Here is a 25,757-nt window from a genome sequence, read left to right as displayed (position 1 = left end):
TTAGCGATTGTGATTAAACTCACTTTAAGTGAAGACTGCATCCGGAATTGGTAACAAAGGGATCAATAATGAATTGAAAGCGTTTCTTTTAAAACTTTGATACGGCTATCAAAATTATGATAACATGTTGCATACCTTAACTATTGACATTATGGAAATAAGGAATTGTTGTATGATTGAAAATGAGACAACACTCCACCATCGTGCAATTGTATAGATGAAAGTAATCTTATAGAATCATGCAGTCTTCAAAAACGAAAACAACCGTACAGTCGACTATTCAATGTCTCGACATGAAAAATATGTAAAAACTGTAAAAATTAGTAGCAATTGGCTTACCTCGTTTAAAAACAACTGAATTAAAACATTAAAGACAAAGCACCAAAATAGTACGCTTGACAAAACATAGAAAACTATAAACTAAGCAACACAACCCAACCACAAACCGAAGGTGATCTCAGATGCTCCACATGTGGAACCCGTCATGCAAGTATGTCTAAAGAAATGTTTATGTTTGCATGTTTTATGTTTGTATACAAGTAATGAAAACTAAATTATATATAAATTTGGTCGACCATTTCTACAGACGAAAACTGTGTGTTGCATTTGTATTGACGCAACGTGCGTCTGGTGTATTAATTTTTAAACCTGGTACCTTTGGTTAGCTAATATTTGTGTGTTTCCTATATGTTCTTTCGGTAATTTGTATTATAGTCCTCTCATATAATGTTGTCATTTTAATGTTATATTTAACAATGCCGTAAAAGCCGGAGGTTTGGCAAGCCACAAAACCAGATTTAACCAACCATTTTGTTTCTTAAAATGTCCTGTACCAAGTCCGGAAAATGACAATTTTTCTATTAAAGTTCGTTTCTGTGTGTGTTACATTTTAATGATGTGTTTCTGTTGTGTAATAGTTCTCCTCTTATATTAGATGTGTTTTCTCAGTTTTAGTTTGTAACCCGGATTTGGTTTTTTTTCTCAATCGATTTATGAATTTCGAACATCGGTCTTCTACTTTTACCCTAATTTGCTGACTGATCACTGTATAAATAATTTCAAAGGCTTTTCTGTGTTATTCATTCAAAATGAATACGATCATAATAATATGGTAAAAAAAATATTCTTTTTATTTTGTTTTACAGATTTTAGAAAGCAGAATCTTATAGGTAAGATGTATACTGCATTTTTAGATATATATTGTACACAAAAAAAAGGAAACAAGAAACCATTTTAGTTCAAAATTTCAATTTATAAATATACACAATGAATATTACACTGAAAATGTTCCGGACTTCCAATTGGAACACGCGCAAGAAAATACATCGGGGTTAAACTAGTTAATTTGTCTTATTTAACCTTTATCATTAAGTATACACAAATTTGTTTAATTTGTTTTTTAATATATCTTATCTTCAATCTTCCCTACATGTTAAACAATCATCTATACACGTACTTTTTTTTAATTTGGGTCACACAATTAAAAACTCTACTGTAGACTTGGTGAAAAAAAAACATTACTTAAGATGTCAGTATCATCTTGATAATTAAGGGGTTAAATTGCTTTCCTTATTTACGAAGTGCAAATTTCCGCTTCCTAGTTGTGAACTTTTCATTACGGTGTAGCAACAATCTAGCAGGGCTTGTATTTCATACCATGATTTCCCTGATAGAGGACTGCTGCTAAAATTGAAATTATAAAACCGAGAGATACAAGTGTTGGTGTTAACATGATCCTTCCGTAAATTTTGCAGACCATTATCGTCGACCCCTCTTGAGTACCTAAGATCACATCCGTTCCTGGTTAGTTCATTCAACTCGTCTTAATACTGCTACGTTGATAAGTGAAGAAGTGATATGAATATAAAATTCCAACTCTTGTAAGCAAGTTTCACCATTACAAAATTTTCCTTTTTGGTTACATACCTTCTTATGCGTTTATGTGTTCAAACGCATTTTGTCGACAATAAAAAAAACTATTGTTTGTGTTTTAGCCGTCTTTAAATTATTTGCCATAACATTGGCCCTTGACATAAGAGTTTTGAATGTCTCAATGCAATTCTGGCCTCTTCTAGGAAATGAAAATACCGTATGAGGTACATCAATTTGATCCAAGCAACTTGTATTTATGTATTCAGATAGAATTGTGATAAATGATCTGTATTTATAAAAGTTATTGTTTGTAAACACTTGTGCATGCTTTGTCTTTCTGATGCCTTTTTCTCAATCGATTTATGAATTTCGAACATCGGTCTTCTACTTTTACCTTAATTTGCTGACTGATCACTGTATAAATAATTTCAAAGGCTTTTCTGTGTTATTCATTCAAAATGAATACGATCATAATAATATGGTAAAAAAAATATTCTTTTTATTTTGTTTTACAGATTTTAGAAAGCAGAATCTTATAGGTAAGATGTATACTGCATTTTTAGATATATATTGTACACAAAAAAAGGAAACAAGAAACCATTTTAGTTCAAAATTTCAATTTATAAATATACACAATGAATATTACACTGAAAATGTTCCGGACTTCCAATTGGAACACGCGCAAGAAAATGCATCGGGGTTAAACTAGTTAATTTGTCTTATTTAACCTTTATCATTAAGTATACACAAATTTGTTTAATTTGTTTTTTAATATATCTTATCTTCAATCTTCCCTACATGTTAAACAATCATCTATACACGTACTGTTTTTTAATTTGGGTCACACAATTAAAAACTCTACTGTAGACTTGGTGAAAAAAAAACATTACTTAAGATGTCAGTATCATCTTGATAATTAAGGGGTTAAATTGCTTTCCTTATTTACGAAGTGCAAATTTCCGCTTCCTAGTTGTGAACTTTTCATTACGGTGTAGCAACAATCTAGCAGGGCTTGTATTTCATACCATGATTTCCCTGATAGAGGACTGCTGCTAAAATTGAAATTATAAAACCGAGAGATACAAGTGTTGGTGTTAACATGATCCTTCCGTAAATTTTGCAGACCATTATCGTCGACCCCTCTTGAGTACCTAAGATCACATCCGTTCCTGGTTAGTTCATTCAACTCGTCTTAATACTGCTACGTTGATAAGTGAAGAAGTGATATGAATATAAAATTCCAACTCTTGTAAGCAAGTTTCACCATTACAAAATTTTCCTTTTTGGTTACATACCTTCTTATGCGTTTATGTGTTCAAACGCATTTTGTCGACAATAAAAAAACTATTGTTTGTGTTTTAGCCGTCTTTAAATTATTTGCCATAACATTGGCCCTTGACATAAGAGTTTTGAATGTCTCAATGCAATTCTGGCCTCTTCTAGGAATTGATAATACCGTATGAGGTACATCAATTTGATCCAAGCAACTTGTATTTATGTATTCAGATAGAATTGTGATAAATGATCTGTATTTATAAAAGTTATTGTTTGTAAACACTTGTGCATGCTTTGTCTTTCTGATGCCTTTGATAACTACTGTGGATTCATTATTATTCGTTGGATACCAATTTTCGTGGATTTCGTGGGCACAGTCAAACCACGAAATTAAATATTCAACGAATTATAATTTTTCTATAGGTTTGTATGCAGACTTCAGCAAAACCACGTAATTAAATATCCACGAATATGCAAGTTTTTCTTTATCCACGAAAATTGGTACCCACGAAAATAAATGAATCCACAGTATTTAATTTAATTTTATATCGTCACCATTGTTACAGAATGGTGCTTTCAAGATGATAAAACTATATCGAAACTGTTTGCAATAGTAAAATAAAATGTAACTCCATTTTGTTTTTATTATATAGATCACAGTATCGCGAGAATCCAAAGTCACCGAAACGATGACACATTTGTTCACACAATGGCACTTGATAAAGGAAAACAGATTTTGAAAGAAGAAAACCTCTTGGTTCTGCTAGCTAAAGGAGGGTCTGGAAAGACACAGATAGCTCTTCATTTAGCATCTATTTACCAAGAAGAAGGATACATTCCGTTTTTCTTCTCAGACAAAGATGTTATAAAGTACAGAGATTTAATTTCATTAAACGACAAAAATATTGTAATTATCGAAGATCTGTTTGGTAGGATAAACGTTGACTTCTACGAAGATGATCATAGAAATATTCTGGATATATTGTCAAGTTTTATAAAAATGTCTTCGCTTTTGAAAATTGTGTTTACAATCAGAAACGACCCTAAATGCGAGGAAAATATTTTAGCAAAACATGACATATTTCATCGAAAACGCATTCTCAATTTGGATAATGATTTCAAACTGTCATATAAAGAACGTTACACAATTCTTTTGAGTCATTTGAAGCATAAGTCAATAACCCAATGTACAGGTCAAATAAGGTTAGATCTATGGCTTGACTACGACGGCTTGCCTTTCTGTTCATCTGAATGTACTGATGATGTTAAGCGTTTGTCATGTGGTAAAATTCGAATATGTACAGAAGCAATAAGCATGTGCTGTTCATTTGATACATATATTGGATTTCCCGAAGCTTGTCGTTTGTTTTGCCACGATGAATCATTAACATTTCTAGGTTCTGCATATTTTCGTGACACAAGTCAATCATTAGTTAATAAGGTCGACGATCTGTTCGAAGAAAGCTTCGAAAAGTTATCATCTAGATATCGATACTCTGTACTGGTATACACTGCTTTGAAACAAAATCTATTCGATTACAATAGAATCGGATACCATAAAGAAAATGATGAATTATTTCAAACGATATTTAATATATTTGATGAAAAGGAAACAAAAATTAAAAAGAAACTAGTCCAACAAGCTGTACGTCAGCTTGAAGGAGAATACTTGATGAAATGTTCAAGATTTAATGAATTTTACCGCGATCACTGCCCTTATCAAGCAATAGATGCTTACATGTTTAAACACCCGGCTATTTATGATGCTGTTCTCATATCATTTGGAAACGAACGTCCTGACATTTTACTGGCCAACTGCAATGTTATCTTTTTTCTACAATATATTAGACCAAGCTTGACACTATCTGAACCGAAATCAACCGTCATTCATGTCGACCCAAAGCTACTCATTGATAAACTGTGCTTGTTCCTAGAGAACGATATATCATATAAAGATTTAAAAGATAAAGACGTCGAAACAGTTCCTCTGTGGCTTCCTCCACCAATAAATGATCAGCATAACGAGGACAACAACAAAGATGAAAGGAAATTTGATGAAAAAGACAAAATTAAAAACACTTTTTGTGTAGATAGCGCACTCGGTTTACAGACAGACGATGAAAGTGACATAGAAAACGAAAATGATGATGCGAAAATTATGGTTTGTTTCGTCAAATATTCATTTGTATGTCGCAATCCAGAAATGATAGGGGAATATATTCGAAAATGCATTATTGAAAGGTATGTTTCATTTGTTTATGAATTTCTTGAAAGACTTTCCATACTTTCACAAAAACCAGAACAAATAATGAAGTTCCTTAATGGACTGACAAGAAGGGGTACCTGTTTGGTGAATTTAACAGTCGACTCCGACATTATTCGTGATTGTGTTTTTAAATATGCTGATGCCAAGGTCATATGTCTAGTTTTTAGACCACAGAGTTCTTCCATAAAAACTGACAAGTTTTACCAGCTAGACGATCAATTACTCCAAGACAAACTTTTTTCAATCATCGACGAAAAAGGAATTTATAAAACTATACAGGAAATCGGCAATTTTTTATATAGAGTTGGGGTTAAAGAAGGAAACTATGAATTTGTGGAACGATTCCTGGACAGCGTTATAAAAAGATATAACAATATAGAAAACGACTTTAAAATTCGGTATATTATTGACGGCATGACTGGAAAAGGCATGCGAACTGACGTCGTTATCCCTTTTTACAATTCTTGCAGGATAATTTGAAACCGTTTGGAAGCATTAAGACTATCATTGCCCTTTGGAAAGTAATAAACGCTCTTCTGTACGAAAATGATAATGATAATGCTTCAATAATGTCAATGATAGAAGAAAAGTTTAGTGCACATTTATTGTTCGATGGAGATTTAGAAGAAGGAGTAAATTACCAAGTACAGACGCAGGAGTATGGATCATGCGTATACAACTTAGGTATGGAACTTCAAGACAACACAGTCATTGAAGAGCTTATTTTGAAACTGATTGATGTTTACCATCATACTTTACGTTCATATTTAACTAACCGTTTAGACTTTTTATACTATTTCTTTATTGGGTTTACTAACTTTCAGGCTCGACAAGCAGATGCAGAAAAGATGTGTCCAGTTGTAATGGAAAAATTATACTGTCATTTGAATCGATTTGAATCATTTAAAAAGAAGTTCAATATAGCAAACAAATCTTATACGTATGAGCAATTACGCAGTCTCGTGGACATACTCATTCTCGAGTCCAATGAAAATAATGATTCTTTTATTCCATCAACCATACGTCTTTGGAACAATCTTGATGATTCAACTCGTGATGTGGAATCAATTAATAAATTTAAAACTGAACTAAAAACCCGTTACCCTCACAGTAATATTTTTGTTCCGAAGCAATATGAATTTGGAAATCGAAAATTGAATATAATTCTCACCCAACTTCGATGTTTTGCATCATCCTTAAACAATGATCTATATAGGGTCAACATTATTTCTGACCCTTCCTGCCGCTGTGGTGTTAATCGTGAAGATTCCTATCATTTCTTTTTTAAATGTATATTATATTCAAACATACGAAATAAAATGTTTGAAAGTCTTCGCTGGCTTCCAAATGATTGTAAAATTAACATAGAACTACTTACCTCGGGTAGTTGTCTTCTTACTTTAGAGCAAAACCGAAACATTTTCAAAAATGTCTTTGAGTTTATTAAAAGTTCGGAAAGATTTCAAATTGTCTAGGTAGCAAACCATGATCGCACACACATCATCATCTAAGATTTCTTCTCCCTTTCTTTTTTTGTCCTTTTAATTTTTTTTTAATTGGTTTTTTTTTTTTTATTATTATTATTTTTTTTTTTTTTTTTTTTTTTTTCTGTTTTCAAAATAATTTATTCATTTATATATTATATATTTTTATTTTTATTTTTATTTTTTATTTATTTTTTCTGTATTATTATTGTTTTCTTTTTCTTCAATCTTTAATTTTCCGTCTTTTGATCCATATTTATATATATATTTAGATATACCATTCTTTACATGCATGCTCATACATATATTTTTGTATTATATTGCTATAAATGTTAAATGGAGAAGACTTCATAAGTCTGTTTGACTTGTGTCTTATCCAATTTGTACTTTAACAAATAAAATATGTTTTAACTACAATCCAATGAAAATAAAGAGGAGTGAAACAAACATGCTACCTACAGTTTATTTTCTTCTTTAAAAACAAATACTGCTTTGTTAAGCAATACAGAACATACACAGCTGGGGCAATAACAAATAAAACTGTCGGAGTGCAGCATCAATATTAGTTTTGTTTTTAAGGTAATGGACTGATATTCCAGTCGTTTATTCCAATGAGTCCTAATGTAAAACTCAGTTGACATGTTTAGTACTCATATGAAGTAATTGATAAACTAATGATGTAGTGTTAGGTTGGGTTTTTTGTTGTTGTTAGCTCACCTGTCCTAAAAGGCCAAGTGAGCTTTTTCCGTCACTTTGCGTCTGGCGTCCATCGTCGTCCTGCGTCGTTAACATTTACAAAAATCTTCTCCTCTGAAACTACTGGGCAAAATTAAACCTTACTTGGCCACAATCATCATTGGAGTATCTAGTTAAAAAACTGTGTCCAGTGACCGGGCCAACCAACCAAGATTGCCGCCACGGCTAAAAATAGAGATAAACTGTAAACAGCAATAATGTTCAGCAAAGTAAGATTTACAAACAAGTCAACATTTGGAAATGGTCAATTGACCCCTAAGGAGTTATTGTCCTTTATAGTCAATTTTTAACAATTTTCATAAAATTTGTAAATTTTAACTAACATTTTTCACTAAAACTACTGGGCCAAGTTCATTATAGATAGAGATACTTGTAAGCAGCAAGAATGTTCATTAAAGTGAGATGTACAAATATATCACCATCACCAAAACACAATTTTGTCATGAATCCATCTACTTCCTTTGTTTAGACCAATATAGACCATAAATATATATAGAATATAGACCAATGTGAGCGACACATGCTCTTTAGAACCTCTATTTGGTTTTTATTTGTCAATTCCTGTTTTCCATGTAATTATACATATTGTTTCCATTAAAACTTACAACTGTTGTCGAGATATTAAGAGAGGATATGACTTACATCCAGAAGGAGAAGTTATGAAGTAATATTGCTTTCAGTGTGGCATTCGAAGTTAATATGCAAGTGTTAACGGCATTTCAGAAAGTAACATTTGTTGGTGTATTCTTAAATACACAGTTCACTTCCAATCGATAGACAAAATTAAAATAACTTCACTTGAGATAAAACAGTAGCATCAAATATATAAATGATGTTTAAAGGAAACTGTTATTGATGTTCTGTAATGTTAAAAACTTTAGAGAGAATACATTTTTCTATTTGCTATTCAGAAATGAAAAAAAATTGAAATAGGTCCAATTGATTGATTGATTGGTTGGTGGTTGACGCTACTTTCAGCACTATTAGTGTTATTTCTTGGCTGTGAGACTTTATTGGTGGAAGTGCCCAGACAGTCCCACCGACATTCTGTAGGAAAACTGATAAGCCTAGTCAATCAGAATTTGATATCAAACACTCTTATAACGTATAATGTGCTGCATTCAAACTGAAAACTTCAGTGTTGACTGGTTAATTGTACAGTAGTACGAACACTTTTGTTTTATACCACTTGGCCACCAAGGCCCATCCTTGGTATTATATAAATTGATTAAAGACCTTATAAAAAGGTTGCTTATAAAAATCCCTTTAGGTGAAAATGCCTTTACTTCAAACATTTACATAATAATAAGTTAGTAATTTGTCGTAAAATAAATGAAACTCATTGAGATGCATCCACGCGTGTTAGTTAATTAAGTATACGTACGTTATGGGAAGTACGCTCGGAATATTTAGTCATTTTAATATATACAACTGATGGGTTATTTAAAATATCTGGAAAATAACGAATCTATTAGATTGTGATGTAAATAGCAAATTTTACAATCTGATTTTCAACCTCTATATTCTGAAATAAAATGAGGTATTTTAAACTGTTGTATGCGTCATTCTGAACATCATGAAGTCTTTCAATATCTGTTCACTATTTGTGAAATATTAGGTCATCTACGTTAATTGGGTTTTTAAGATCAGTATGAAGATAAAACATTAACCTTAATGCTTTGCTTTGCTTTTGGATTGCTTAATTTGTATATTTGCTTGTCTGCACTGTCTGTTTAATAGTTATTTAAAATTTGGTTACGGATATTGTTTGCGGTGGAAAAAAACAAGCATTATCATTTGAAAATATGAACAAACAAAAATACAACGGATATACAGCGCTAAGCATTGCAGTGCTTTACCTATAAATAAAGTATAAAAAAGAAGATGTGGTACGATTGCCAATTAGTATGATGAGACAACTATCCACAAAAGACCAAATTGACACAAACATTAACAACTGTAGATCACCGTACGGCCTTCAACAATGAGCAAAGGCTCATTTAAAAAGCACCATTTCAGTAGCTACATGTAGTATTTTTTCTGCTTTGGTTATAACATAGATAATACCTGGAGTTGAAAACATACTTACAAGTGTCCCTTTTTCAGGGTTTTGTTTTTGTCCTTGCATATTTTTTTACTTACAAAAACAATTGACAATTATCAAAATATCCATGCTAGAAATATCACAAAATACAGTGAGAAAAACGTATTTAACATTTTGATGATCGGATATGTTATCTATGTTTGTTTCCTCTGTTTATTCCTGTCGTCATCTTACTTTTAAAACTAATATCGTATTCAATTGTGTATATTCAATGATGCTGAGACTAAAAGGTAAGCTTTGATTCAGTCCTATCGCCGTATCTGTATGATGTTAATGCCTTATCTTGCATGACTGGTTTACATACGATGTGTACATTGTATGTTGGTCATAAATGAATATATACTAAGCTCATGTCGGATGTCCCAGATTTCATATACGTTCTAATTCCTATCCACGTTATTTCTTTTCCAATTTCAAACATATGAGGGGAGGGATCAATATACCGTTTTGTACATATAAGACCGTTCTTGTTTTATATGAGAAACAGGCCGAATATGCCCTCATTTTTCTTGTATATATGTTTTGTTAAATTCAAAACTATGAGACAAAATGTGTTTTACAAAGTTGCTCCGTGGTGAAGGCCTCATTTTGTCTTTGAAATGAAGAACAGCAATCATTGAAAAGCCCTTTTGTGAGGTTTTTTTTATGCAAATACGGGTTTCGCGGTTTGATTAAATAAAAAGGATTAAGATGTCAGTCATTTTGTATTTTGTATTGATTTAAACAAATTTTGATTTATAATGACACCTTTAAAGTTATATTATCTTATGTTACAAAAGTTTACCACTACAGAAAAACTATTATTTTTTTCATAAAATTACAACTTTTGCTTTTATAATACGTGGAGACAACTCAAATGGTTAAGGTGGATTGCTGATTTTCTGATCCCAAATTTGTTGAGAAAAAAATATAAAGATCAAACTGTTGAGAAGAAAAAAATAACTATTCTGAATCCAGATTTTTCACAAACCTCATAGTGTTTAATTTGAAAAATAATAATTTGATTGATAGCATCGAAAAAAAACTTTTGGAACATAAATTGTTGTCGCTTTGTGGGGAACATTCTCTTGTAAAAAAACACATAACCTTCTTTGAAGTTAAATGGTCAGTGTTCTCTTGCTTTATATATTATGTATCAGTGTCATTAAACTGTTATTAAAATGTACAGAGGTAGTATATATTTGATTTGTAGTTAGAATACAACTTTGATAACACTCATTTTTTTCTTATTCCATGACAAAAATTGGATAAAGGCATCCTTGTGTGATTATAGAAAGTAGCATGATGTTCACTTTAGACCGTTTCATAATAAATTGATTTATATCAGCTTGAAAGTTACTTTTTCCACAGTGGTAAATTTTACCATATAAGAAAAACTTTTAAAATCACAAATATCAGTTCACATGGTTAATCCTAAGGCCTATTGTAAGGATTTTGTGTGATGTGGGCCGGGATCGGGGTTGCAGTATTTATTGTATACTTGGTAGAGTTGTCTCACCTTAGATCAGTCTGGAATCATAAACATGATAATCATGATAAAGGAACAACAATGTAGCTGTAGGAAAACCCAGGGTTTGAAAATACTTGACAAGGATTTAAATTGAGAGGTTTATATTTTGATTTAACAGTCAACAAAGTTAATTGAAGTGAAACCTTTTTTATCACATGATTGTCTGACCTAAATAATTTCATTCACATGACTATGAATCTATAATATTTGTGTTCCCATGGTTTATGAATGAGAAATAGTCATTGATATTTTTATCCTCAGATAAGATATTTTTAACCTTATTAAACTTTCCAATAAATTTGATACTTTTACAACTGTGAGCCAAGTCGTGCATATTAACATTGGATCTTGTCAATCAACAGATCAATACCTCAAACTTTATAGACAGATAATAATAACTAAGTAGAGTTAAAACAGACTGACAGGGTAAGACATCTACACATATGTTATCCAGATAATCATGATATAATCCGATGCTTTTTTATTATTCCATGTTAAGCTTTTGCATGTAGATCACTCATTGACTTGGCATGAAAGCATTAAAAACATGGAAAAAAATGAATGCTAAATTGTTAAAGATGTAGCTTCTAACGAATTCTAGTCAAATCGGCACCTGGTTAAATCGGCACTTGGTCAAATCGGCACCCAGTATAGTCAAATCGGCACCTAGTCAAAGTGGCACCTGGTTGAATCGGCACTTGATTAGTCAATTCGGCACCCATGTTAAATTTGTTTAATATATATGTTGTGTACAAGATGTAACTTTGTACAAATTATAATTTGTATGTGTTTTTGTACAAGTTATAAGTTTTTTGACACACATTTTCTCACACCAGGTGATACAAGTTTATCTTTAAAAATGTTCTAGTTCCATCTTTAAATTCAAATTTATATACTTTAACCTAACATTTCGTGCTATTATCATTGTCCTCACAATGGAAATGAGGATACCTGAATGGTTTGAATTCTAATTTCAATTTTTTCCTGATACCACATATATCCATAAAAAATCTTTTTTGTGGTCTAATAATGTTTTTGTTTTAATTCTCACTATTAGATTGTATCATATAGTTGTGAAAATATGACAGAAATATGCGATACAAAAGCCGGTGTTACATTGTGTTTTCACTATTTCACTATTTTTTGTCTAATATAATCTCTCCTTGATTAAAGTCATTAATTAATTAAAAAGAAAATGTATCAAAACATCAGTCACATAATGTTGAAAAAACTTCAAATGATTAACTTTTTTTACTGTTTGATGCTTTTTAACATGTGATGCATTATAAAATCCAACCCCCAAAATAGATCATGATTGAATTTACACATTTTTAGAATTATTTATATTATTATGCTAGTACATGTATACTTAAATTACTAACTTAGCATAATAGTCCCAGTCCATTATATATTATATCAAATAGTATTGGATGCCGAATTGACTTTAAATAGGTGCCGATTTGACTAGATGCCGATTTAACCAGGTGCCGATTTGACTTTTTCTATGGGTGCCGATTTGACCAGGTGCCGATTTGACTTGTACCCGAGAGCCCGCTTCTAACATGTCTAAAGCATCATAAATATTTGGACTACTATAAATGTATTCCTTGCTTATCTGGTCTACAGTAGGTTTTAAAGACATGAACTATGCAAAAAGTTACCACTGCATGTGTAAAATAAAAACTGAGAGAAAATAGAAGAACATTTTATTTGTTTCCAAATGTTTGGTGTGAACCAAGGTTCTGTGTGTTTTTACCTATAATATATAGATATAGGAAGATGTGGTGTGAGTGCCAATGAGACAACTCTCCATCCAAATAACAATTTAAAAATTAAACCATTATAGGTTAAAGTACGGCCTTCAACAAGGAGCCTTGGCTCAAGTTTACTTTTATGAATTGTTACGTGAATGAAGAGTCGTCTCATTAGCACTCATACCACATCTTCTTTTTTATACCCCCGCTTTAAAAAAGGGGGGTATACTGTTTAACCTCTGTCTGTCCTTCCGTCAGTCCGTCAGTCAGTCCGTCTGTCCCATGAATATTTTTCGTCGCATTTTTCTTAGGAACTACAATACAAGGATTTCTGAAATTTGGTTTCAGGGTTAACCTAAGTCAGCTATACTGTGTGATGCGTTTTCAGATTGATCACTTGACAACTTTCTGTTTACCGAACACTTGTATGATTTTACACATGATGGCCAAGTTGAAAATTTTCTTCACATTTTTCTCAGGAACTACAATACAAGGATTTCTGAAATTTGGTTTCAGGATTTATATAAGTCAGCTATACTGTGTGATGCGTTTTCAGATTGATCACTCGACAACTTCCTGTTTACCGAACACTTGCATATTTTTACACTATTAATATTATCCACTTGCGGCGGGGGTATCATCAGTGAGCAGTAGCTCGCAGTTTCACTTGTTTTTTTCAATACAGATCCTGTGACCATGCTTTACTAACAAGAATCTGACACTGCTTAAAGATCTTTCATACTATTTTCCTTAAACACGTAAACATAACTATAAGCAAAACCAAAATTAGAAGAATGGTTTGTCAGATTCTTTTATGCTGAATATGCCATTATATGGACACAGGATTTAAAGTTAATCATATTGAGAGTAATACTTCAAGGTCTTGAGAGAATCCTATTGTTTTGTTTTTATTTTTCAGAATAAACTGCCACCTAGATCTGACGATGTGTTTTAGAGGTCTGAGTTATTTACCAATCTTGTTGGTATTGACATCATTTGCCACATTTATTGTGTCGTATATTATTGCCATCTTACGACATGATGTATCTCCATATTTTCCTTACATAAGGTTAGTATTAAGATTCAATATCTCAGTGCCCTTGCCACATTTATTGTGTTCTATATCATTACCATTGTCAGACATGATGTATCTCCATATTTTCCTTAATAAACATAAGGTTAGTTTTTGTGTTTAAGAATTCCATATCTCAGTGCTCTCACAAGGGCCTTTTACAATAGTGTATACTGAGCTATAAAAGACCCTGATTTGTAACATAAGGAAAAAATATAAGAAGAAAACTAACAGTATAATTTATAACAACTTAAGGTGGTAGGGAGATAACTCTGTAAAATCAGCTAACGTTTTAATTATATTGTGTTGTTAAGGGAATATAAATCTTCTCAATGATCAAAATTATTGTTTGTCAAACTGCTATATAACCAGTGTAATATTCCTGATAAAATGGTTGGTTCAAATTTTTCGATTTTTTTATATTTTTGTCAAATACTTGGTCAAAGTTTTATGAAAAAAAAGGAGCAAAATTAATTTTAGTGAAAGTGTTGAGTACCACCTTAACTAAGGAAAACAATAATCAGTTTCAAAAGTCTTAAGTCAATAGAACAGGCTATTATTTGAACTTGGAATTATTTTTAATTATGGAATTTGCATAATTTCTTGTGTTTAAAATTTTTAATAAATTCCATGTTTATTTGGTATTCTAATATGACGTCCTTATTACGCTTTGTTAACAAAGCCGTGTTCTAACGAGCACAAAAAATATGTTTGACACATGCGCACGGACTTACTGTTTATATTAACGCTATTTCCATCGTTATCCTTTTAAATATTTACATTTAAGCAGCTAACATAAACTTTTATTATATATTTTTATCAAACAACATATATTTGCCCTGCTCGTAGTTTTTAAACTTATCAAATTAATATGAAATGTAATATACAGATTCTTCGGGGAGGACACGGGAACAATCAAACATTCTAACGGTAATTTCGTACGCTTCGACCTATAAATATACTGTATTTGTCATATTAGAATCGAAATAATTCCTTCGTGTCATGCTCTATGCTCATTTTAACATTGGTAGGCATTATATTTGACCACATTTTACACCTCGCTAACGCTCAGTGTAAAATATCGACAAATATAATGCCTACCCATGTTAAAATGAGCATAGAGCATGACATGAAGGAATTATTTCTTAATTATAATCTTTTGAGCAGTTAATAGCATTTTCCATAAAATGTATTTTGGTTAGATAGTGTTGTGCGCGGCACAGTACATTCTATTGAAAATATACTATTTTCTTTGTAATAAAAAGTGTTGTGCGCAGCACAGAACATTTCAGTACAGAATAAACATGGAATTTATTGAAAATTTCAGTAACAAGAAATCAAGCAAATTCCATAATTAAAAATAATTCCAAGTTCAAATAATAGCCTGTTATAGATGTTTATTCATTAAGAACCAGAACAAATGCTATAAAACAATAGACATAATAGTAGTTACTAAGAAGCTAGTTTTAAGTCAGTTACATTACACCTAATTCATACTGTTCTCCCAGACTCAAGTGTCATTCAGTACACATTCAAAGCACTGAAACAGTTACAATTTCTTCAGAATAAATGCACATTTTCCATTGGTGGCCTTCACCTGTTTTCTACTCTTTGGTCAGGTTGTTTTCTCTTTGACATATTCCCCATTTCCATTCTAAATTTTACTAGACTGATTTCTATTTTAATTTCAGTGACACTGGTACCAAGCCACCAGAGAGTTGTATTTTTGGACAGTTCCTGAATATATCAGCTGCATTAGGTAAGACTGTAAATTCAGAGATTGTTTAAAATTTTGAGGCATCGACAAACATGCGAGTTTAATTTTTGCAAATTTAAAATATCTGCATTCAGAAAATTGTATCTAATTTCAGAATGTGAGTTCTTATGTTAAGATACTCAACCAGTCACATTATTTGCATGAATATTCTGAATAGGTTTCATTTATTTCTACACTGTCATACACACATAGAACATGTAAAATGTATGGTTTTCTTGAAACTGAGATTAACATGATATGGTCAAAACAATACCAGCAGTACCTGGTGTGATGCCAGTGTTCAGAGTCTTAATTGTAGCTGTCTGTTTGCTGAATGTCCAGTGGCAAGTTTGTAGACATTATCAGATCATATATTATTCATATACCTGTACATAAGCATGACAGACATTTTTAAAGAAAGAAAAAGTTTTGAGTGAGAAGGATTAGTTTAAATGAAGAAGGTATTGCAATGTGGATGAAGAGAGAGAAAAAACAAAGATTTAGCAAGTTAAAGATGAATCATGATGCATGTAGTCAGGGGGAAAGAGTCATGCCACAACAAGTTGTAGACACAAAAAGTTAGATACAAAGATAACTAAAATGGTATATTATAGAACACACATTGTAATCACCAAGTAGATATTTATATCTCAAGACAATTGTATATATTTCAGCCATTGCCACTATGTATGTTAGGTATAAGCTGGTATCACAGATATCTGTTGGAGAAGATACAAAACTGGCCTGTTTAAACAAAGCTGGTCTGGTTCTTGGTATTTTCTCTGCACTGGGACTAAGTATGGTTGCTAACTTCCAGGTCTGTATATTAATTATAGTGTGATAATCTTATAAGAGTTATGGTTCTTGGTATTATATCTGCACTGGGATTATGGTTCGCATTTTCCCCTACATATGTGTATGGTGTCTAACTTCCAGGTTTCTGTATTAATTATAGTTTAGTTATCATTAAATTCATTGTCAATGATGGCGTGGAAAAAGCAAATGTCAGTCAGGTCAGTCCATCCAAAATTTGTTTACAACTAATAATTAAAGAATTTGCTGTAGTTAAAAAAATAAAATTGAGTTTCTTTAAATGGCACATATCTTCTTACAATTAATTTTATTTTGATGTCTCAACTACTCACCTGTAAAATTCTATGACTTGTGTTGGTGTTGATGGCTTTGCTCTAGTTTACAGCCTTGTCATCTATTACCTGATGGAGAAATGTGTCACATCAACATCATATCTAGAAATCTTCCCCAAGAGTGATTTTGCTTTGATTGTATGATCCCTTTAATCTTTGATTTGAATCAGAGTTGTCTTTCTTTGCTCAAGGATTTGTTTAAAACTAACCTGGTACATAGAACTAACAATTATTGTATTGCTGAAGTGAAGAAAATAAAGTAATTCCTTTCTTTTGATTCAATAACAAAAACTTACCGATCGGAGGTTTTCTGTTGATTATTATGTTTTATGAACTACTACTTAATTCTTTTCATTTTCCTTTTGCCTTATTTTTATGCCTTAATTTTTTGAGATAAGAACTTTAAACACCCTAAATTGGTTTTTGTCAGTGTATATTTATGAATATCCGAAATTTTAAACCTTTATTGTGCTTGGGACATATGTTGAGCCAGGACATATGACAGAACTGAACAGCTTTGGACTTTATTTTCTTTTATATCCTATATTTAAACCTTTATTTAACAGGAAACAAATCTTGATCCAGCACATTTGGCAGTTCCAGTTATATTTTCTTGTAATTGTTCTACAGAAATTTTATTTTTTAGTTTGCATGTGACAAATGTTGATCTAGCACATTTGGCAGTGTAATCCCAGTGTTTTTTCTTTAACTCTAACATTTTGACCATTGTGTTACAGAAGATAAGTTTTGAGCCAGCACATGTGACAGATGCGACCTGGATCCTTGTTTTCTTGTGTGTTCTACATTTTAACCGTTATGTTACAGAAGACAAATGTTGAGCCAGCACATGTGACAGATGTGACCTGGATCCTTGTTTTCTTGTGTGTCCTACATTTTAACCTTTATGTTACAGAAGACAAATTTTGAGCCAGCACATGTGACAGATTCGACCTGGATCCTTGTTTTCTTGTATGTCCTACATTTTAACCTTTATTTTAAAGGAGAGAAATGTTGAGCCAGCACATGTGACAGATGCAACCTGGATCCTGGTTTTCTTGTGTGTCCTACATTTTAACCTTTATGTTACAGAAGACAAATTTTGAGCCAGCACATGTGACAGAAGCGACCTGATTCCTTGTTTTCTTGTATGTCCTACATTTTAACCTTTATTTTACAGGAGACAAATGTTGAACCAGTACATGTGACTGGTGCAGCTCTGGTCCTTGGAGTTGGCGTAATTTATGCTTTTGTTCAGACTTCTTTATCATACCGTATGAACCCTGACTACAATGGACTGAGGATCTGTAGAATAAGATTAGCTATCTCATGTATAGCATTAACAGCTATGATCATAAGTATCCTTCATTTATATGTTTTGATAAATTAATTGATGTTCATATTCTTAACAAGAGGCTGTCACAACGACAGCAAACCGGATTTATTAACATTTATTTGTATCCTGGCAATATCACAAGAACCATTACTGATGAATGGTGAAAGTGAAAATCGTCAATATAAAATTTGACCTCCATTTTGTCATCAGTATCAACATATTAAAATTTGAAAAGCTCAGATTGAATGGTTCATGAGTAAATGCAACAACGTGAATGGACATGCCATTTTACGATCTTTCAAGAACCATAACTCCTGAACGGTAAAAGTCAAAATCGTCATTATTGAACTTGACCTCTATTTTGTCATCAGTAACCACATATAAAAATTTCAAAAGCTTTGGTTGAATGTTTCATGAGAAAATGCACGGACACGACTGGAAACTCCATTTTTCAATCTTTCAACAACCATAACTCTATTCATGTGTTGTTTTTGTTTTTTGTTGTCTAAATGTACTTTAATCATTCTAATCATTTTCTGTGCTTTATTTTGTAATTCATTCATTTGATTGTATAGCTCAAATTTTGGGCACCATGATTGGTTAATAAAAAATTATCTTATCTTATCTTATCCTGAACATTAAAAGTCAAAATCGTCATTATTAAACTTGACCTCCATTTTGTCATCAGTAACAACATATTAAAATTTGGAAAGCTTTGGTAGAACAGTTCATGTGTAAATGCACGGACACGACTGGAAACTCCATTTTTCAATCTTTCAACAACCATAACTCCTGAACAGTAAAAGTCAAAATCGTCATTATTGAACTTGACCTGTATTTTGTCATCAGTAACAACATATTAAAATTTGGGAAGCTTTGGTAGAACAGTACATGCGTAAATGCACGGACACGACTGGAAACTCCATTTTTCAATCTTTCAAGAACCATAACTCATGAACGGTAAAAGTTAAAATCGCCATTATTGAACTTAACCTTCATTTAGTTGTCAGTACCAACATATTTATAATTTTCAAAGCTTTGGTTGAACGGTTCATGAGTACCTGCACGGACAACATTTGATTGCCGCCCGCCGTACATCCCCAAATCAATAACTGACATTTTTGTCACAAAAATCCGGTTAAAAATTGCAGTTTTGTTTTGTACAGTCATCAGTATCTGCTTAATTCTTGTCTAATAATTTTACATGCTTGCATGTTTGAAGTATAAAGAAAAATAAGTCTTTTCAAAAGTGGTTCTTATGGGTTTTTTTCACAGTTAAAATTTGCATTTATTTTTCAATAATTACATTACATATATGAAAAGAAAGATGTGGTATGATTGCCAATGAGACAAATCTCCGCAAGAGACCAAATGACACAGAAATAACAACAATAGGTCACAGTACGGCCTTCAACAATGAGCAAAGCCCATACTGCATAATCAGCTATAAAATGCCCTGAAATGACAAAGTAAAACAATTTAAACTAGAAAACTAACGGCCTAGTTTAAAAAAATGTATGTTTGTTTCATGTTTAATTATGATGTGTTACTTTGATAGGCTAACAGCAATCTTGTGTCATTCTGAAATTAACTTTCATTTAAAATAAAAAACATTCAATTCTTAATACAAAGTATTTCACAGTGTTTAACAATCTTGAAGCAATGAATACAGATATCTTTAATACCAGAACTATAAAAAAAAAATTTAAAGTTTACGTGCTGTTTTGAACAAAATTAGGTCTCTAGATATTGCTGTAAAACTGAACTGTTGACATTGAAAAACCAAAACTTACTATTCTATATAAATTAGTTTCCTTAACCAGTAATCAGCATTTGTCTCAGCCGTAATATCCAGAATACAAGTACATGGACATATAGATAAAACAAAATGGAAGCCAGAAGATGGGGTAAGATTGATATTAATAAAAGGAGAAGTGGTGTTTACATTGATGACATAACAACCCATATATCATCATTTTGGATTATGATTTGATTTTGTTTTATACGGAGCTAAACATTTTGCATTTGTAAAACTAAAAAAAAAGTTGTACAAACTGAAAAGTAATGGAGTTGCTATCTATTATAAGGACTAGATGGTCTCAGAGCATTTGTTTCCCAGTATTCCTATTGATGTAGAAATATGTTTGAATCAGAGCTTATTATGCAAAATAAAATTGAGAATGGAAATGGGGAATGTGTCAAAGAGACAACAACCCGACCATAGAGCAGACAACAGCAGAAGGTCACCAACAGGTCTTTAATTCCCGCACCCGGAGGCGTCCTTCAGCTGGCCCCTAAACAAATATATACTATTTCAGTGATAAAGTGGTAGTGATAAAAGCACACAGACACCAGAATATCCATCAATACTTATCTTACGTATATATAGTTCTAATTTGACATTGCTTTTGAAATTCTTCAACTAATACATACACTCAATATGTTTATATGTGGAAAATACTTGTACCCCAGAACATTATGAAGCTGACACGTTCCTGGTGAGCACATGCATTTAATTGTCGAGATGCTTTTAACTTTTCATTTTTAAGAAATTCAAAATGTAATGATTATTTTCAGAGGATTAATTTGATTTGAAGGCCTCGTCTATCTGTTTATAAATAAACCCTTATCTAGCCACTCTTTATCTATTTTGTTCCTTATTTCTCCATGCCATATAATCCAGACCTATATTTCAGGGATTTACAGCCCACATAATCAGCACTATATCAGAATGGGTGACAGCCGTTACATTTCTCCTGTTTTTCTTCACATTTGTCAGAGACTTCCAGAAAGTAAAGCTAGGAATCATAGCCACAGTTCTAGTCCGACATTTAGATGTTGAACCTACAGAAGATAGCAGTGAACGTGTAGATGAAAGACGACCACTCTTATCTTGATAGACAGTGGTAGAAGTACTGTGACTTATTTGTGATAAAGTGCCATGCTTTACAGGCTTCAGTGAAAACCAAACATATCCTGTTTATGTCAGTAATGAGTATTATAGAACTATGACATTATGTCTGTGATCTACTAGAAATTAAGAATGTGTGTCATTATGCAGCTTTATGGCAGTTTAAAATATAAACTTTCATGCATTCCTTTGTGTGCGGTCACTGTGTTTCCAAATGTCATTAATGAAGAGGTGTCTCAAACTCTACCTCTCTAAGAGATAGCTTCATATAGATTATTTTCTTGCTTGCATCAACAGTCACATATTATGTGGCAGCAGAGACTTATAAAACTTGTGTCTCTGGAGGAAGTGATTACAACCTTGGATTGACACTTCATAAACTATTTGTATAAATCTTAAATGTTTTAAAAGGTTTATAAAAACTGGATTCTCCCTTGTATGTAGATTAAATTGAGAATGGAAATGTTTATTTGTTTCAGTCTGTGGTACATTAATTGTCCTTGACCTCATTTTCATAGTTCATTGGCGGTTTTAACTGTTTCTCAGATAAGCAATAGATAAGCTTTATTTGGTGTATGGTATACGTATGAGTGTAATATGTACAATTCTGTCTGGTAGCTTTCATCTGAGCTTGACCTTTTTCATGGTTCATTGAACAATGTTAAGTTTTTGCTGTCTGGTTTATTTTTCAGATACCATAATCTGACCTTGACCTTTATTGGTCAAAGTTTTGCAAGGTATTGTAAGTTTATTAGTTATTATTTATAAGCAAAACTTTATTTTGTCTATGAAATGATTGTAAGGTGTTTGGATTCCATTAATAAGAACCTTTGTATAATATAAGTATTCATTCCAATACACATGGCATTATGTTTAACTTGTTTTTGTCCATTGTACATCAAAGGAGACATATCTCACTATAAACTGTTAAAACGTGTATGATCTATCTTGATGTTTGGTATGATTAAGATTATGCTTCTCTTGGTTTTATCAAGTTTTTATTGATTGTATCATGTGTATCTATGTTTAGTTTGTAATACCTGTGATTTATATCATTGTTGGTGCATTATATGATTATTGCAATTTTTGTGTTTTTTTAATCTTTAACTGTGTTTTTCTTGTTTTATTAAATCACAATGCTAGTCTTTTTAAAAGTGCATTTTCTTGCGTTATTATCCCAGGCCTGTATTTTTTTTCTGGGCACTCCAGCTTCCTCCACCAATAAATAACTGGCTGCCATGTTATAGCCTAAATGTGGTGCTTAAAAGTGGCGTTAAAACACCAGAAATCAAATCAAATCTTGTGTTATTGAATTGTAATGGTAATTCTATAGGTCTTCTATGCTATGATCTCTTTTTAAATTGCCCTTTCTAAAAGGTTGACCATGTTCAATATGTATATTACTTTATCAATCACATCATGAACATGCAGAAAACAGATTGTCAAAATGTAAGAAATAAATAATGTGAATTATTGTAGGCGATCTAAAGCATAAATCTGCTTTAATATTATATCTTAATCATGAATGATTAAGTATATAAAAAAGAAGATGTGGTATGATTGCCAATGAAACAACTGTCCACAAAAGACCAAAATGATATAGAATTAACTAATATAGGTCACCGTACAGCCAAAGCCCATACCGCTTAGTCAGCTATAAAAGGCATAAGACAATGTAAAACAATTCAAACAAGAAAACTATTGTCCTTATTTATATAAAAAAATGAACAAAATACAAATAAACAAATGACAACCACTAAATTACAGGCTTATGTCCTCTTATAGGTATGATTATGTTTTGTCTTGTATAATCATGATTAAGTCTTCCTCTTACAATTATGATAACATCATGATCATGATTATGCTTTATCTTTATAATCATGATTTTGTGTTCCTCTTATTATAATGATTATGCTCTATTTTGCATAAGCATGATTTTTGTTAAATTGTTGAATAAAGATCATTTTATTTATTTTATTTTCAAGTTATGCATGTCTTTAGCATTGATAACCAATCAATTGTCCAGTTTTATTTTAATCAGAATAATATCTCATTTTGTCTTTCAAGTATTAAATCATTATCTGGTTTGTTACATGAATTTAATTCATTTTACATACGAAGTTTATATTCTTTATATGTATATATGATTTTATTAAAGATTAGATATGCAATTTTTCCTGATTATATTTTATTGCCATCAAATACCACCTTGGAATCTTCAATTTTTTTAAATAGTCACTTACATAATAATCTTGGTATCCCCTGATATTTGAAAGGTTTAAGGAACATTTCAGTATGCAGTTATATTCCTGATAACAAGATGGTGGTCAAGTTTGATATTGATGATTTTATTTTTTGCTGTTACTGTTAAAGTAATGATCAATAATAGATTGGGAAATAGGCATCGAATGTGGCAGTGCCAAAAAAACAGTATGCTGCTAATTTGACAGCTCATTCCATCTTATCGATTGTAAATATGATGTGCTGTTTCACCACTGTCCAAGGCTAGGGTAGGGCGGATTGTGCACCCAAAAACAAACTTAGCCCCACAACATTATATGTGTGTACCAGCATGTCCCACCTCTAAGGCTAGGGGACGGAGGATTGTGCTCCCACAAACAAACTTAGCCCCACAACATTATATGTGTGTACCAGCATGTCCCACCTCTAAGGCTAGGGGAGGGAGGATTGTGCTCCCACAAACAAACTTAGCCCCACAACATTATAGGTGTGTACCAGCATGTCCCACCTCTAAGGCTAGGGGAGGGAGGATTGTGCTCCCACAAACAAACTTAGCCCCACAACATTATAGGTGTGTACCAGCATGTCCCACCTCTAAGGCTAGGGGACGGAGGATTGTGCACCCACAAACAAACTTAGCCCCACAACATTATATGTGTGTACCAGCATGTCCCACCTCTAAGGCTAGGGGACGGAGGATTGTGCACCCACAAACAAACTTAGCCCCACAACATTATATGTGTGTACCAGCATGTGACTGCATGTCCCACCTCTAAGGCTAGGGTACGGCGGATTGTGCACCCAAAAACAAACTTAGCCCCACAAAATTATGTGTGTACCAGCATGTCCCACCTCTAAGGCTAGGGGACGGAGGATTGTGCACCCACAAACAAACTTAGCCCCACCACATTATAGGTGTGTACCAGCATGTCCCACCTCTAAGGCTAGGGGACGGAGGATTGTGCTCCCACAAACAAACTTAGCCCCACAACATTATAGGTGTGTACCAGCATGTCCCACCTCTAAGGCTAGGGGAGGGAGGATTGTGCTCCCACAAACAAACTTAGCCCCACAACATTATAGGTGTGTACCAGCATGTCCCACCTCTAAGGCTAGGGGAGGGACGATTGTGCTCCCACAAACAAACTTAGCCCCACAACATTATATGTGTGTACCAGCATGTCCCACCTCTAAGGCTAGGGGACTGAGGATTGTGCACCCACAAACAAACTTAGCCCCACCACATTATAGGTGTGTACCAGCATGTCCCACCTCTAAGGCTAGGGGACGGAGGATTGTGCACCCACAAACAAACTTAGCCCCACAACATTATATGTGTGTACCAGCATGTCCCACCTCTAAGGCTAGGGGAGGGAGGATTGTGCTCCCACAAACAAACTTAGCCCCACCACATTATAGGTGTGTACCAGCATGTCCCACCTTTAAGGCTAGGGGACGGAGGATTGTGCTCCCACAAACAAACTTAGCCCCACAACATTATATGTGTGTACCAGCATGTCCCACCTCTAAGGCTAGGGGATGGAGGATTGTGCTCCCACAAACAAACTTAGCCCCACAACATTATATGTGTGTACCAGCATGTCCCACCTCTAAGGCTAGGGGAGGGAGGATTGTGCTCCCACAAACAAACTTAGCCCCACAACATTATAGGTGTGTACCAGCATGTCCCACCTCTAAGGCTAGGGGAGGGAGGATTGTGCTCCCACAAACAAACTTAGCCCCACAACATTATAGGTGTGTACCAGCATGTCCCACCTCTAAGGCTAGGGGACGGAGGATTGTGCACCCACAAACAAACTTAGCCCCACAACATTATATGTGTGTACCAGCATGTCCCACCTCTAAGGCTAGGGGACGGAGGATTGTGCACCCACAAACAAACTTAGCCCCACAACATTATATGTGTGTACCAGCATGTGACTGCATGTCCCACCTCTAAGGCTAGGGTACGGCGGATTGTGCACCCAAAAACAAACTTAGCCCAACAAAATTATATGTGTGTACCAGCATGTCCCACCTCTAAGGCTAGGGGACGAAGGATTGTGCACCCACAAACAAACTTAGCCCCACCACATTATAGGTGTGTACCAGCATGTCCCACCTCTAAGGCTAGGGGACGGAGGATTGTGCTCCCACAAACAAACTTAGCCCCACAACATTATAGGTGTGTACCAGCATGTCCCACCTCTAAGGCTAGGGGAGGGAGGATTGTGCTCCCACAAACAAACTTAGCCCCACAACATTATAGGTGTGTACC

The 25,757-nt window shown here is 33.2% G+C and overlaps 1 protein-coding gene across 3 annotated transcripts; it reads left to right on the top strand.

The window, feature by feature from the left end:
- The first annotated feature begins 9,879 nt into the window (after positions 1–9,879).
- Positions 9,880–22,110, top strand: LOC134684262 (DNA damage-regulated autophagy modulator protein 2-like). Of its 3 annotated transcripts, none has more exons than XM_063543531.1 (7): positions 9,880–9,987; positions 13,941–14,090; positions 15,785–15,852; positions 16,524–16,666; positions 18,172–18,349; positions 20,158–20,234; positions 21,024–22,110. In XM_063543531.1, the coding sequence occupies exons 2-7, from the start codon at positions 13,966–13,968 to the stop codon at positions 21,222–21,224; spliced, it is 792 nt and encodes a 263-aa protein (XP_063399601.1). In that variant the 5' UTR covers positions 9,880–9,987; positions 13,941–13,965; the 3' UTR covers positions 21,225–22,110. The 3 variants fall into 3 exon arrangements, with proteins under 3 accessions (XP_063399601.1, XP_063399600.1, XP_063399598.1); XM_063543530.1 differs by lacking the exon at positions 9,880–9,987 and adding an exon at positions 11,236–11,364; XM_063543528.1 differs by lacking the exon at positions 9,880–9,987 and adding an exon at positions 11,469–11,693.
- Positions 22,111–25,757: the final 3,647 nt, after the last annotated feature.

The sequence above is a fragment of the Mytilus trossulus genome, chromosome 9, assembly GCF_036588685.1.
Source record: "Mytilus trossulus isolate FHL-02 chromosome 9, PNRI_Mtr1.1.1.hap1, whole genome shotgun sequence".
In the NCBI taxonomy this organism is placed as follows: domain Eukaryota; kingdom Metazoa; phylum Mollusca; class Bivalvia; order Mytilida; family Mytilidae; genus Mytilus; species Mytilus trossulus.
Note: the sequence above shows the minus strand (reverse complement) of the source record. Positions and strands in the feature narration are given on the sequence as shown.